Source organism: Micropterus salmoides, unplaced genomic scaffold (assembly GCF_014851395.1).
Source record: "Micropterus salmoides isolate LMB-PRFRI ecotype aquatic unplaced genomic scaffold, ASM1485139v1 Ms_hic_scaffold_18, whole genome shotgun sequence".
Taxonomy (NCBI): domain Eukaryota; kingdom Metazoa; phylum Chordata; class Actinopteri; order Centrarchiformes; family Centrarchidae; genus Micropterus; species Micropterus salmoides.
In genome coordinates, this window is record NW_024040928.1 from 22,642,940 (window position 1) to 22,659,248 (window position 16,309).

At 38.0% G+C, this 16,309-nt stretch overlaps 1 protein-coding gene and 1 pseudogene across 1 annotated transcript; one reads left to right on the forward strand and one right to left on the reverse strand.

Moving 5' to 3' along the window:
* Positions 1-55: 55 nt before the first annotated feature.
* Positions 56-2,109, forward strand: LOC119909483 (kinesin-like protein KIF3C; the record flags this gene model as incomplete). Its single annotated transcript, XM_038727730.1, is given in 3 exon segments — positions 56-164; positions 985-1,130; positions 2,022-2,109. Coding segments are annotated over 3 exon segments (343 nt in total), but the record flags the coding sequence as incomplete, so codon positions are not given.
* Positions 2,110-8,146: 6,037 nt separating this feature from the next.
* Positions 8,147-11,381, reverse strand: LOC119908923 (annotated as a pseudogene).
* Positions 11,382-16,309: the final 4,928 nt, after the last annotated feature.

Consider the following 16,309-nt stretch of genomic DNA (forward strand, 5'->3'; position numbering starts at 1 on the left):
TCCGTTTTTCTTTTTGCTGTTTCTCATTGATTTCCCCCCTTCTCGCTGTATTCAGTAAATCCTCGCAGATGAAGAAAAGGCCGACATCTGCAGTCGGATACAAACGACCCATCAGCCAGTATGCCAGGGTTGCCATAGCGATGGGCGCTCACTCCAGATACAGGGTAAGTGTGTGTGCATGTGAGTGGTTTTGTAGTGTGTCGGTTAAATAGAAAAAATTAGAGGTAACCACTTTAAATGCTGGTTCAGGACGTAGTGTCACAGATTTTGACCCAACACTCCTAGTTTCTGGTGCAGAAATTATTAAATTAATCTTTATATAAGGAATACTCCACCAAAAATATAGCTTTTTAGTTTGAAAACATTACCCCTTGTAGACTTGAAATGCGTTTTATTTAATTAGGAGTAGTATTTGATACTCACAATATACATTTTAATGGAATATTAATTTAATTTGTCCACTATTTAAACCACAAGGACATAATGACCTTGTGGTTGAAATGTCAGATAAATAAAGTAATTTTTTGCATCTTGTCTAAGAATGTGCAACCAATCTTTTCCTGTGTTGAGTGTTTCTCTAGCAAGAAGCACAGGACATAAGCAGCATTAAAACAGCTGCATGTGGTGGAAAGCAGTAATAAAAATTGGTTTTATGATGAGATTTAAAAACAAAGACAGTACAGGAAAAGCTTAATCACTCTTCCTTTTTAACCTGAACAGGTAAAGGACTCAAACTGGTGAGCCTGAAGGGCCTCTTAGGGCGATAAGGGGATAGAGGTTAACAAAGATACTACTACTTTTTAATACTTTTAATTTCTAAATGAGATTTGTAGCCGATGCAGGGAAGCCAGTATTGATCTGATGTGTGACAAACATTTGTAATGCCTGCAACACCTTTGAATTAACCTTCACTGGAGAGCAACGTTGAATTAAATAAGTGTGATGTGTGTGTGTGTGTGTGTGTGTGTGTGTGTGTATGTGCAGGCTGAAAACATCATGTTTCTGGAGCTTGACATGACTCCTCCAAACACCGCCTCACTGGACCGCTCAACGGAGGTGGAGCCGAACCAAAGTCACTCTCTCGACAATTCGCCCACCAAAGACAGAGGCGTCCGCAAGTCTCGATCCTGGTGAGCCTGAAACCCCAGACCAGAGCCTGACTGATGCATCAGCAGGCGGATAATATCCTCTAGTATTGGCTTATATCTCATTCAGTACTGCTGCATATGTTGGCAGATCTGTAGTAGAGAGAGTAGAGAAAGCCTAGTGCAGAAATGTATGTATGCTAAATTTTTTACACATATTTTTCGTAATTATTTTGTAGTTGTGTCTTTTAATCTTCTTTACTCTTCAAAATTGATTGTCGTGTTTGATACAGTATTATTCAACTGTGAAATATCCTGCTTCTGTACATGTCTTCATCACAGCTCTTTGCACTAATGACCACATTTGAGAGATCACGCGACATACAAATGGGCCGATATTATCTAATATATCCTGTTGGATAATATGTCAGCCGATAAGATACAAGAATTTGGAGAAGAGAAATACCAATGTTTATATATATATATATATATATATATATATATATATATATATTGTAAAGTAATATCAACTGTAATTGTAAGATATATGGGATGTATTTTTCTCTCAAATATCAATATTTGCATTGATATTAACCAGGTTTAAAAAAAATTTAATTCATCCATTATGTATATAATGTATGTACATATATAATATTATATACAGTATTGATATCAGTGTAGTGTTGACTTTATTTTGTCTGTGGGAAACTACTGGCCTGTATCTGACTACTGTAAATGGTTTAGAGTCAATTCATCTCTAAATGGGATTATTCAGGATTAGCCACACCCTCTCTAGGCAGTCCTAATCTGATGGTTTATCTCTGATTTGCTCAGCAGCCTGTAAACTCAATGTCGCTGGATAATCTTATTAACCTGTGACTAACTTGTATGTAACGGCAGAGATTATATTTTATTCATTTCTTGTTTTTTTTGCAGGTGCCAGAACCCAAAATCCATCACTTCCTCCTCTTCTAATGTTTCTTTGGCAGCTTGTCACACGGCCACACCCATGGCGGCACAGTAAAGCCTTCCAGTTTAGTGGAAGAGGAAGCGGAAGTGATCCTCTGATAACTCCTCAATGAGGCCTACGGCTGGCAACGACAAACACACACCACCACCTATGCTGAATCCTGAGAGGTGACAGAATACATTAGAGAGTAGCTAACCAGGAAGTGATTTTCTGACAGGAAACAAAATGACCCAATGAACCTCAGAAACTCTGTAAAACACCATTTCCTCCTGTTCTACAGCTGTAAAGACCCACCAGAACACCTTCTTCCTTGCATGTTTGAGACTATGAGCTTTGGGTCATCCTTTTAAACAAGTGGCTGCAGTGCTGTACTGCCCACACTGTGTGTGTGTGTGTGTGTGTGTGTGTGTGTTATCTGTATATAAAAGGCTGTATGATTGCCTGTTTGTGTTTCTAATTGTGACCAACGCAGATCTGAAAGCTCACAAACAGCTTGAATCGCCTGAAAGATATCAGTGTAGATATTTCATGTATTTTTGAGGGGGGTGGCAGGGGCTGTTTTCAGAGTAAAGGGGTGACAGTTGGCTAAGAAAGGAATTCATAGAGAGTTTATGTCCATGTTGGCTGTCACAGTAGAAAATAATCATGTAACATAATGATGTGTGCTGTTGTTGGTCAGATGAGGTACTCCTGAAACCTGAATGATGACCTTTATCATACCTGTTGTCCCGCATTATTCCTTTGTCCCTCCACGGTGTCTAATTTAAAAGCAGCGCCTTAAAATTAAAAATAGTGAGGCACACTTCCAAAAATAAATTAGGTATGAAAATTCATCCTAAGTCAGGGAAACTGGTGTAAAAAAGCTTAACTCAAGGTTATCTTACTAGTTTTTTCTGGAGCTGGATGAGAGATCAAATAAGATGGAAGAGCAACACATGTGGTTAAAAGCTCATAAAAAGCTAATAAGTAGATCATAAATTAACGTAAAATTCCAAAATGCTACTTATTATTTAACCATATGTTGCCAGTTCAAACTTAACAATGGCATTGTAATGACTACAAAACAATGATGATTTAAACACAGATAACTTTTTCCTTTTGTATGTTTGGGCACTTAGTTAAAATGTTTTTAAAAATTATGGACTCAGTGGGGAAGAAAACAGAAAATTTGTTCTTTTCATGAAAAGAAGAAGAAAAAAATCCACAAACAAAAATTATTTTTTTCTGAATTAATATGATACTTCAAAACATTTGAAAAAAACATGGTCACACACTCAAAGGTTTTCCTGCAGTTTAATTCAACAAAGTTTCATCAGACAAGCTCACTTCTTCAGGACATGACAGTGTACACACGCAGTTTATATAGGCTCAGTTCATCTGTAGCTCTATAAACAGTAAAACTAAATTTCAGTACACCTGTTCAAAGGTTGACTGTTGAAGTTGAAGTGTACCTTTTCTGGGCTGTTGTCTAGACCGCAGTCTGAAGTCGGGGTCACAGAGTTTGTTACCTGCTAGAGGTTAAGAGGAGCAGACAGTGGGGGCCATGCTGACTAATTATCACTATATTATTGATGCCAGAGATCCAGTTGCCGCTGAACCCCCTGCTAGGATTAAGAGAGAACAGAGCAGTCCTTTATTAGCATGGAGAAACAACATGTATTACCAGATCTATTTTGTTTTTGTTGTTTTTTTGTTTTTTTTTTACCAATCTTTACTTAATACATGAAATTGTCCCTCTTTGTATACAAAATGTTTTATAACCTAATCTTCAAACCATGTCACTGATAGTGTATCTGATAATGATAATTTACAAAAGTTCACTTAGATGTCAGGCCTGGATCATTTTAACGACATACCTTAGAGTTACTGCAACCTCCTCATCCTAGGGCAGCAAATAATTGTATTTTTATTATTATGGATGAATCTACTAACAATTCTTTTAATCAATTCATAATTTGATCAAGAAAATGTCCCAGAAGTTCCCAGAGTCCAAGGTGATGTCTTAATATTGCTTGTTTTGTCTGACACCCAAAGACTTCAAGGATATAAAACAGAGACAGCTAGCAGATCAAAATGCAAACTGTTTGATATTTTGATTGAAGAGGCTCTATTCGCACTCATTCCCAGCGTTAACAGTAGCCTACCAATATATAATAAGAGGGAAAGGGTTTAATGGCATAACTCTTTTTGTATGTTGTCAAATTAAAGTCAGATGCTGTTTTTAGTGAATTTAAAACCTGTGTTAACCTACTTCCTTCACTGTCTCAACCATTTCCAGATGCACACTGACTATTGTATGAGTTTAGTCATCAGTATATGGGTACACCTAGTTTGTTATTTAAAAACATATGTGGCTTTAAATGCTCTGAGGCTTTACAAAAACGGTTCATGCTGTATAATGGTGCTTAAAATACATGCAACTATACCTTTATTTGAAGTGAAAGATTCACCACAAATGGAAGGGTCTTACTATACGTTTAGTAGATATGTATAGAAAAGGATATTGTATTTATTTGGAATTGTTTTTCAGCATTAGAGGATTTATCAGGCCATATTTGAGGCTGCTGATCATCAGATAGAGACATTAAAATGTTGATATTCAAGTACAATTTTGAAAAAAATTGAGACGGCTCCTTTAAATGCTTATCTCAGTATGTAGTTTCATCAAACATCTCTACTGCCTAAAAATTTCCAGAAATTATGATCTCAATTTCAGGGCAGGCAGTGATGCAAGGAGGAATTGGATTAAATAATTTAGGAACAAAGGCATGATGAAAAACAAGCAGTTATTTCCAGTCTATGCTGCCTCTGAACATTGTTCATGTATAACATTTTTTCATATTAGTGAGTAAAATCATCCATGTACGTTTTCCATCAGTGTCAGGGCTGTAAAATTCTGTATAAATGTGTGTGTGAGGGGGCGGGGAGGAGGGAGGATGCTGATGGAAGAGAGGGGGTGGGTGCACGGATGGATGGATGCAGGGATCCAGAGACAATCAGGAAGTGAGGAACCACTGTGGAGGAGGTGGATACTGAGCCTGTTTCCATGGTAACCTGCCAGTAAAGGGTGTTGGGGATGGGGATGGGGGGTTTTGTGCATCTACATGTATGTATGTATGTAACATGGTGGGCCAGTTGGGCTGAGCTCATGGCTGACAAAAAAAAATCTAATAAAGACACTGTCACAGGAGTCTGCTGGTCACTCAGCCATGTTTAAATACCTCTAATCAATAGCTAAATATTTGCTTCAGGTTGTGTGTCTGTGTGTGTACACACAGTCTATGCATGTGTGAGAAAACCCTCAAGAGCAATCCTTTTAAATTTTATTTAATTTTATTAGGATTCACATTAGCTTCATTGGAGCAGAAGCTTTTCCTCCTGTGATCCACGTTACCTGCATCATTTATGAGACGATCCAAAATCACATAACCACACCACATACTTTCCAGCCAGACACAAAATCAATTCTGCAAAATAAATAAAATAAAATACACCAACTAGCTCTAAAACATAGTAGTTTAAGGAGGACCTTGTGTATAACTCAATACATTTCATACATGCACAAAAATTCTGCATTATCACTACTACTTCCTGTTTAAATTAAATTAAATTAATTTAGCACCAATTCATAACAAAAGTTATCTCATTTACCTTTTCATATAGAGCAAGTGTAGACTGTACTCTTTGTAATATTGACCTGACAAATGATCCCAAAACAGGAAGTAATTTAAAATGATCCCTTGCAAAGGCTCTATATATACACAGTCTGATACACACTCACAAATTGATTTACAATTACGTGGCTGTAGACATTTAGTGTTGTTGAAGATATAAAATGTATTTCAGTGTCAAAAAGCCCAACTTAATATCAAATTACTTGGTTCGTCTGACCAACAGTCAAAAAGCTACATATCAAATTATTCTGATTGTTTATTTGTGGAAAAATTGAACAATGGCTGTAAAAAATGTATGTGTTGGGTTGGAGAGGTGAAAAATATTTACTGCCAGTCAGTCAGTTAGTATTCATGAATTTTACTAGTCAGTCTGACACACACACACTTAGTAATCTTGGATTCGCACACTCAAGTTGGTGATTTATGAGCAATGTTCACTCACACAAACACACACATTTCACACAATCGGCTCTGGTGGTGACTCACACACACACATACACACACAGGTCAATAAATTCACTCATGCAATCTGAGTCTTATCAGCAGGTTGTTGACTCTTCTTCACCCCCGCCTGTTGACATTTAATATTTAATGACCAGAGAGCAGCTTTATTAGGACAGGTGGAGTACATTTTCAATCCAGCCACTCTCAAATTAAACATAGATTTAGCTCTGTTCATATTTACCATTACAAGTAAGAAATAAAATAATGAATCACAGTACAGAATCCTGCCTTGGACATGGAAGACTGTGTTTTGTTATTGGCCAAAAACACCTCACTGACATTGAACAGAATGCTGTTGTGGACCTCATTCCCTATTTAACTCCTCTCAGCACTGATCAGGCCTATTTATGCAGTTTATCTAATTAACAATCATTTTGATGCTTATTCCTGTTTTAATTTTTTGTGAATTCATGGGTCACCCGGCTTCTAGCAGGTTCTCTGTTTCTCTCTAATTTATCAGAGCCGGTGCAACTAAATGCTGCATTATCCCAGCGGGTAAAAGCCTGGTTGGTATTATTTTATGAGTAGCAATACTGATGAAAAGCAGCATGGCGGCTGACAGTCAGTTACTGACCGGGCTGATGCTGCCCTCTGCTGTATGAGGAAGATTGTGTAGCCTCTTTATTAGAGGAAAGGGAATACTGCTTATTTTCTGTCATACAATTAAGTGTATTTATTGACTAAAGAGCTCTAATGGACTGAAATTAACTTTTTCTTTTATATCGGTTGCTAAAATAAACTTGTCAGGTTCATGTGTTTATGATCCCAACTTCCACTGACAACACTGGACAGAAAAGGTGATGCTCCAGTAAGCTGTTCATGTAAATTAAGTAATTTCAATTCATCCATTTCAAGTCACAATTGCTGCCTCCAATCACACAGAAATTGGTCTGTGCTTGAGGCTTTGAGAAGCAATCATCACACTATTTATCACATACTGTCTGTGATGAGCCTTCAAACGCAGCTGTTGTGTTAGATAAACTACTTTCACTCTAAATTTAATGTAGACTTCACTTGCTAAATTATGAATGAGTGTGTGTCTGCTTGTACAACAAAAAGCTGGTGATCGTGTGTTAAAGAGACACTGCATTAGAATACAAACCTATAAAATTAAGATGGTGACAAATTGAAAGAAAACTCTAAATAAAGGAGGAAAACAAAACAAATCCAGATGTTTCCATACAGCACACATGGGGAGCCTTTGAACGATGAGTATGAAAATGATGTGCGATAGCCTGCAGAGTCTTCAGATCTCAACCCAGTTGAACACCTGTAGTGGGGTACCAGTAGTACCATTGGACCATTAAAGATAATGGTCCAGTGTGTTTGCTGTAGTACCCTCATCATAGCACCCAAAGAGGGAATATCTTTGAGAAGAATGGTCTGCTTTTAGTTTTCGGGGTTGTAGGCGTCTGGAGATTCTTCCACCGTTTTTTTCCAGCCAAAAAGCTAAAGGCTTTTAAGATTATTCTGCAGCTCCACCTGCTGGTATAATGACAGACACACATTTGGATGCTCAGAAGGATTTTCAGTCGTTTAATGGACCTCAACCCACACCCTAATCAGCAGTGGTGGAAAGTACATTTAGTCTAGTACTGTATTTGAGTACACTTTTGAGGTATTTGTGCTTTACTTGAGTATTTCAATTTTATGCAATCTTTTTTTTATGTAACAGCTTTAGTAAGTAGTTACTTGCAGATTCAGATTATTAATACAAACTACATAGTATACTGAGATGATAATGATTATTATTATTATAATGTTTTGATGATTACTATATAAAGTAGTTCAAATTAGTCTTTACCAACATTAAGCTGATGCTTAAACATGAATGTATCAATAATTATAATCCAATTATATAATATTTAAATGTGCCAGAAACACAAGAAAAGTGACGATGCAGAGGAGCATGATAGCTTCAAAACTCATCATTTATTAATAACATTGTTTCAGTACATCTGTTAAAAATACATAGTTGCAGTAGATTAAGTAATACGTGTATTTCATTTATCATTCCACTTAATGAAATCATGAAAATTAAAAATAAAAATAAAAATACAATTCTATAACATTATCTGGAAAAATTACATTTACAGAGTCGTTTTCTTAGATTACATTATTAAATTGGGATTATACAGAGAACATTCTGTGATAAACATCAGCAATACATGGCACCTGTGTTTAATTCCTCATGATTTTCAAGGTGTCACTCTGAAAGGACATACACATTTGCTCCCTTTTAGTTGCTTTTACTGCTGTGTGACCTGAGTTGGTAATCTAACAGAGGAACTTTATAGAAATCAGAAGGAAATTCACATCTGAGCTCTTCAACAGGACTCAGGAAGGTCACGTTGGTCTTGTTCATCCAAATCAGGAAGTTCTTTAGGTTTGGATCACAGTGAAAACGGTTCGCTTTTAGGTCGAGGAAGCTGAGAGAGCGAAAAGCGGCGGGTTCAGGGGAGGCTATGAAGTTGTTGGAGAGGTAGAGTAGTTTGAGACTTTTGGGTAATACCTCAGACTGAAGGTAAGTCAAGGTGTTGAACGAGAGGTCCATCTCCACTACTGAGGTGAGACCCTTAAAAATGCCCTGAGGAAGAGACTGCAGTCCGTTGAAGCTCAAGTTGAGACTCTTCACATGTCCAAGATTGTCAAACAGATTCAGGCATTTACCCTGAGACCAAATAGACTGCAGGGAACTGCTGTGAAGATCCAGGGCTTGGAAATTATTCAAACCAATTGTTGAAACTTGTCTACCGAGTGTGCACCACCTGATTGTGTTTCCTCCGTAGAAGAGATGCTTGAGGCGTTTAAGTTTAGTCAAAAAGGTGTTAACATCCTCCAGGTTTGTTAATCTGTTGTCCTGAATGTTCAGATGCAGAATATTGCTGGCAAAGCTTGAGACACTGCTCACTGACGAGGACGTCAACTTATTGTCATTCAACAGGAGATAATCTAAGACGGGTAGAGATGCAGGGAAGCCAAGCTCTCGCAAAGAGTTGCCTGTTAGATACAAAGCTTTCAAGTTGGGGAGTCCACTAAATGAGCCATAACCCAGTGCACCAATGTGATTGTAAGACAAGTCTAACACTTGCAGATTTGTCAGAGAAGTAAAACTGTAAGAATAGATTTCCCCTAGCAGGTTGTGTGACAAGTTGAGCATTTTTAAATGCTCCTGAAGACCTTCAAAGGCGTTTCTGTGTATCTTATTCACTTTGTTTTGGGAAACATCAATGATTGCAACTTCTTTCAGAGGACTAAAAACCCCCTGTCGCAATGCAAATATCATGTTTTTAGACAGATCAAAAATGTGGACTGAACTGTTCTTCAGGCCTTCAAACGTGCTGCGGTCAGGATCAGGGAGATTACTGAATGAAAATCCTTTACCCATGTGTCCTGACATCTTGAGATGGGAGATGTTAGTTCCCTCAATGGCCCTGAAGAACTGCTTTGCTTTACCCACACCAAACCCGGTGCGGGACAGGTCAAGTGTCTGAAAAGACATTCCTCTGAAAGGATTCCCACATTTCTGCCAGTCAAAACCTTTACCAAGCATGGCATTAAGATGAACAGAGTCCAAGTTCAGAAACTTGAAGTGATGCCCCTGGAAACCAGCCAGATCAGATTCACATATTTTCTCAATTTTGTTCAGCTTGAGATTCAAATCTTTCAAATTAGTCATGTTTTTGAAGAACATTGAAGGCTGGAGTCTCTTTATCTGGTTACCAAAGAGGTTAAGAGTCTCTAAGGAGGACATTGGCTCCAGGTAGTTCATTTTCAGTATGGAGTCGTGAAGCGAACAGTAATCCAGGTGAAGAGTCTTCACACTGGACAGCCCCACAAAAGCCTGTGGCTCCAGTTGAAGTTTGACATTGAAGCCAAGCACCAGCCTCCTCAGGCGTGTTTGTCTGCTGAAGGCATTGTTCCTGATCACAAGCGGCACATGCTGTAGTCCAAGGTCCAGCTCCTGCAGCTCCTCTAGGCCCGACAGGGAGGTGGAGTTGATCTCACTGATGTGGTTCATCTCCAGGTACAGGTGGGTGATGTGGGGAGGGAGAGGAGGAACCCAGCGGAGGTTCTGGGAGCCACAGTTGGCTACAGAGCCTGTTATGAAGCATGATGGGAAACACCCCGGCACCTGCAAGTGGAAATTTAAAAATGTAAGTGGATTTAATTACAGATTGCAATGGTTGCAAATTTAAAGAACTTTCAAAAATAAGAGAATACATTTGCACAAGAAAACTCTATAACAATTTGAATTTCATTGTAATCCTTACACTCTGAGCTAGTAAACACCAACATTTGAATTTTGGAACAGGCAATATACAGAAGCATAATTGGATAACAATTATCACCAAAGGACAAAGAAATTAACAAAGATAGAGACCTGAAAATAGTTCAAACTCTTGTTTTGTTACTCTCTGCCTGTGACTGATGAATTCATGTTTTAAAGTCTTACTTATTACTGGTATGTAACCACACTAAAACAATTAATAACCTTTATAACATTTCATTCTACTAATGATGCATTTAAATGTTTTCTAATGTATTTCTTTGCATTTTGTAAAGCAGTTTTTAAAGCAATATATCATTCTATATTCTTTGTCTTTTGCACACACAAAGACACAGAAAACAAAGCAAACGAAAGCACACATAGAAAGACAACAAAAAGGAACACCAAGAGCAAGTTGCTTCATAGATACAAAACTGTTTTCATACATTGGTAAGCGCCAATAAAACAACAAAGACATTTCATTCGTTCTCTCCTCAATTATATATCGAGTCTGGACTATTCACAAAAGATAATAGGATCTGCTTAGAGCTCATTTTTTAATACTTCTGCAATCTTGGCATGCAGAAAAGATTGATCATTATTCTTTCCCTTTTGATGTAATTGTGTCCTTTTAGATACAACTCCAGTTCAATTTATAGAGTTGCAGTATTTACACAGTGTCATGTCCAATTACTTTTGTATTATCTTGTATGTTTACTTACTTGTAGGAAAAGACAGACGACAACCACCTGAAGACCCAGCGTCCACATCTTCAGATGTGATCCAGCTCTTAATATCAGATCAAAGAATGATCCAGTCTCTTGCAGAGCTCTATTCTGCAGAGATTTCTGTTAGCAGCGTTTTTATCTCTGAGTGTTTGCGTCACTTGTCCTCTTCATTGCATTGATCCTGGAGTGTAAACATGACGCTGGGCGGGATTTCCCTTTTTTTTGTGCCAGATTTACATAAGGACGGGAAGTACACATGCATGTCTGCAGTTGTTGCTATGTAATGTATGTTTAGTTGTTGTGTATTGAGGTTAGGCTGGCGTGTTGTTATTGCACAATTGGCAGGTTTTTTTGTTGTGTAAGTGATGTCTTGATTTTTGTTTCCCACACTGTCTCTGAGATTTCACAGATACTTTAAAAAGCTGCAAGGAATGTCAGCAAGAGTGTAGTTTAATTTGCCATAAAATTTCTCTTTTGTATCTCAACAGCTTCACCATAAATAAATGTTGCTTTTAGCCTTTCTGTTAAATCCTTCCAGTCACAAAATGTAGATATGAAAATCTATAAATATCGTATATGTTGGAAACATGTAATTTCTTAATCTCAGCGTTATTGTTGTTGTGTGAACATTGTTGAGTGTATGACTGGGATTTGGGTGCACTAAAATTGTACTAAAGTTAATGTTGTAATGGATGTCAGTATCACAGAAAAGCAGATACAATTGTTGTTCTGGTGATGTGTTTATGTAAGAAACAATTAAATAAATCTTCCACGTTTTAAAATTGAGAATGTATTTAATTCATGAATACATTTGCTGATGTTTTCAGAAGGGGAATTTTTTGGATTAACATTCAATTTCAGATTATTTTATGATTATTAGATTCTACTTTGAGTTTACGAGTAAAATTAAGTATGCATTTGCATTAATGTCATTTCAGTGTCAGTGTTCCATACTAATCACACTTGATTTTGTTTTATTTACCTCTAATTATATTATATTGTATTAATATACCTTTGATGAAATGGCAACCTGTCCATAGTGCACCCCGTCTCTCACAGAATGTCAGTAACTCATCTGTTGACATCTTGTTGCTATCCTTGTGCTGTTGCAACGACTAAATTTCCTCTCTGGGGATCACTGAAGGCTTATCTTATCTTTGATTAGATGTACAGCATTTTAAAAAATTAGATACAAAGATTTGATGGGAAACTGTTCCAGTCACAGGATCTGTTGGAAAACAAATGGTCTGATTTTGCTTAATGTTTCCTCTCGTGCAGCTAATGAGCACATTATTTCAATGATTGCATATTTTTTTGAACGAGTTGCATATTTTTTCACAATGTCCTAAAACGGCTCTTCCTCTTTCAGATCTCAAGACTTTCCAGGTTCATGCATCATATGTTGAATAATTCTCCATTTCTGTCATAGATACTCACAGGGGTGAAATGCCATTAAGTACATTTACTGAAGTACAATTTTCAATTTAATTCAATAAAATGTTATTTATATAGTGCTAATTCATAACAGAAGTTATCTCATTGATTTTTTCATATAGAGCAAAGACCGTTTTCTTTGTAATTTTAATAACAGAGACCCAACAAGTCCCACCATAAGCAAGCACTTGGCGACAAAGGCAAGAAAAAACTCCCTTTTAGCATGTAGAAACTTTGAGCAGAACCATGACTCATGATGGGCGGCTGTCAGCCCTGACCAGTTGGTTTACTACACTACATTTGTCTGAAAATTATAGTTACTAGTTACGTTGCAGATTGCGGTTTTACATACATGATCAACTTATAAAGTATGATACAGTGTATAGTGTAGTGCAAACGTGTTCCAACTCAACCAGCTGTGATATTAAAATACTATCAATGCATCAGTATTTATATTTAAATAATAGGATAAATAAAACAATATATGCTCTCAGAGGGGCTACTCTGCTTAACGAGTACTTGTACTTTGATATTTTGAGTACATTTAGCTGATAATAATTTTGTTCTTATACTAAGTAAAATTTTTAATGTAAGACAGTGTATTTTTGCAAAGTGAGATGGGGACCTTTACTTAAATAAAAAATATGAATACTTCTTCCACCAGTGCAATTACAGCAGGGCAAGTTTAGTATAGGTATATCTCATTGTGATGAGACATTATCAGTTAAACCTTTCAATTCAATTCAATTCAATTTTATTTATACAGCGCCAAATCACAACAACAGTTATCTCACAGCGCTTTTCATAAAAGAGCAGGTCTAGACCGTACTCTGTGATGTTATTTACAGAAGCCCAACAGTTCCCACCAAGAGCAAGCACTAGGCGACAGAGGCAAGGAAAAACTTCCTTTTAAGAGGCAGAAACCTCGAGCAGAACCATGGCTCAGGGTGGGCGGCCATCTGCCTCGACCGGTTGGGGTGAGAGAGAGAGAGAGAGAGAGAGATGTGAGAGAGAGAGAGAGAGAGAGAGAGGAGGGAGGCAGCCTACACAATATACACACAGAGGTACAGACAGTGAAGGTAATGTTGCTATAGACTAAATGAAAAATGGTACAGATATTTATAATAGTGTTAATGGTAACCATCGTAATGTTAATGATTATAATAACAATAATAACAATAGGACTAGTAACAATAGTTGTTGCAGTAGAGGGTGTCGAGCAGGAACACAGGGGCAGCAGGTGACCTGCAGCCACAGATCCAGACTCCACAGCTCCAGAGCCAGAAAACCTGCAGGAAGTGATAGGAGAGAGGAGAGAGACGAGAAAGCACAAGACTACCAGAAAGGGGAGAAGTTGTGTTAGTAACATGCAATAACGGGATGAGGTTGCATACAGAGGGAGAGAAAGTAGAGGAGAGAGGAGCTCAGTGCATCATGGGAAATCCCCCGGTAGTCTAGGCCTATAGCAGCATAACTAAGGGATGGTTCAGGACTACCTGAGCCAGCCCTAACTATAAGCTTTATCAAAGAGGAAAGTCTTAAGCCTACTCTTAAATGTGGAGATGGTGTCTCCTGAACCCAAACTGGAACCTGGTTCCACAGGAGAGGAGCTTGATAGCTGAACACCTTGTCACCTGTTCTGTTTAAAAAATTGTGCATCATCATAAAACGTCAATATGAGCTATAAATTGCAAAGACGAATAATAATTTTAAATATCAGTGCCAAATAATTAAATGAAGAACTATTTAGATTATAAATACTCTCAGTGAGGCAAGGAGATGTGGACCAATTGTGAGCACACTATTTAATCCTGAGTAATTACTTTTAAATTCCAATCAACTAGCTGATTGAATTCCAAATTAGGTATTGCCTATATATGGTCAATGTTTCATTTTCATTGTAATCAGCCTATAACACTGCACAGAGTAAAGGGGTGTGTGTGTGTGTAGCGTACGTGTAGCTGAATCACACAGGGCTGGTGAATTTCACAACCTCTGGAGAATGAAGCTTTGTCAAATACAATACTGAGAGAAAGAGACAGAGGTTGACTGACGTAAGATAACAAAAATAAGCTCCCCCTGGACCAGCTGCAACATTAAATGCTGCTTACATGTTGGATTACCAACCGGGCTGAGCGGGCAACTACCAAGGCACCCCAAAAGTCTCATATTCTCTGTGTTTGGTTAAGGTAATTTAATTAATTACAGCTGAGCAACCTGGGCCTAGGCAGTTCACATGGATACTGACAGACTTCATTCTTGATTCTATTATTTGACAATATCTGATTGTATATAATTGTTATCGTATATTAATTGTTTATAGTGTGTAAATACATTTACATATTTAGCTGATGCTATTATCCCTGGAGTAATTGGGGGTTAAGTGTCTTGCTCAGGGACACATTGGTGGATGGGTCACAGAGAGGATTGAACGTGGGTCTCTCTCGCGCCATCACCACCACCATTATATGTTTATACATCTACGTAGAATGTGACTGGGTCTACTTTTGTTGTATCTGTTCTTTTATATTTCTCTGTGCTGCTGTGCCAACCTGGATTTCGCCTACGGGGGATTAATTAAGGTATATTTTTATCTTGTCTTATCTTATCTTACTGGACTTCCTGAGCAACAGACCCCAGAACATCAGGGTTGGGGATAGGTCAGGAGATCACACATCATCCTGAACATTAGCACACCACATGGGTGTATCCTCAGCCCCCTCCTCTACTCCCTCTTTACCCATGACTACTGATGATACCACCATAATAGGACTAATAAGGGACAATAATGCGAGACAGGGCTCCTCCCTGTCTCGCATTATTGTCCGTTATTAGTTCAGCATCTGACAGAATAGTATTCTTACAATAATCTTAAACATCACAAATATCAAAGAAATGATTGTGGATTACATGATGTCTAAGTGCACTAAGCACTCTGCCCTCTGCATACATGGGGAGGAAGTAGACAGAGCAGAGGTGTGCACATCTCATTTGACCTCACCTAGTATACACACATCTCCCATCAGTTGGGGAATGCCCAGCAGAGGCTTTATTTCCTCAGGAAGCTGAAGCACGCTCACCTCCCTTATCACCTGCTAATTAACTTTTATCGGTCATCAGTGGAGAGCCTCCCGACCTACTGCTGCACGAGGTTGCACAGAAGAGAACAGGAAGGGCCTGTAGCGTGTCATCAGGACAACACCCCTCCCCCTTAGAGACATTTACATTAATTCAAAAAGAAGGCCAACTGTATTGCAAAAGACCCCACTCACCTTGGACATAATCTGTTCTGCCCCCTGCCCTTTGGGAAAAGATACAGATCAATCAGAACCAGAACTAACAGACTGAAAAACAGCTTCTTCCCACAGGCAGTAAAATGCACACACCCTCCCAATCCCCTATAAGGGCAATAATCCCCTACCCCAAGACCTGGAAGTGCAATAACTCCCCACCTGCCCCTTCCCCCTTTAACGTAACGAAACTTGGCGAAATGGTACATTGCTCCGAGATTGTGCAATAGAAATTATTAACAAAATGTATGAGAAAAAAAACAAGTTATTTTAAAATATATATTTAGAAGAATAAATATGAATGTTTAAACAGTGTAAAATAGTTTAACAGTGTTAAATTAAAATAAATAAAGT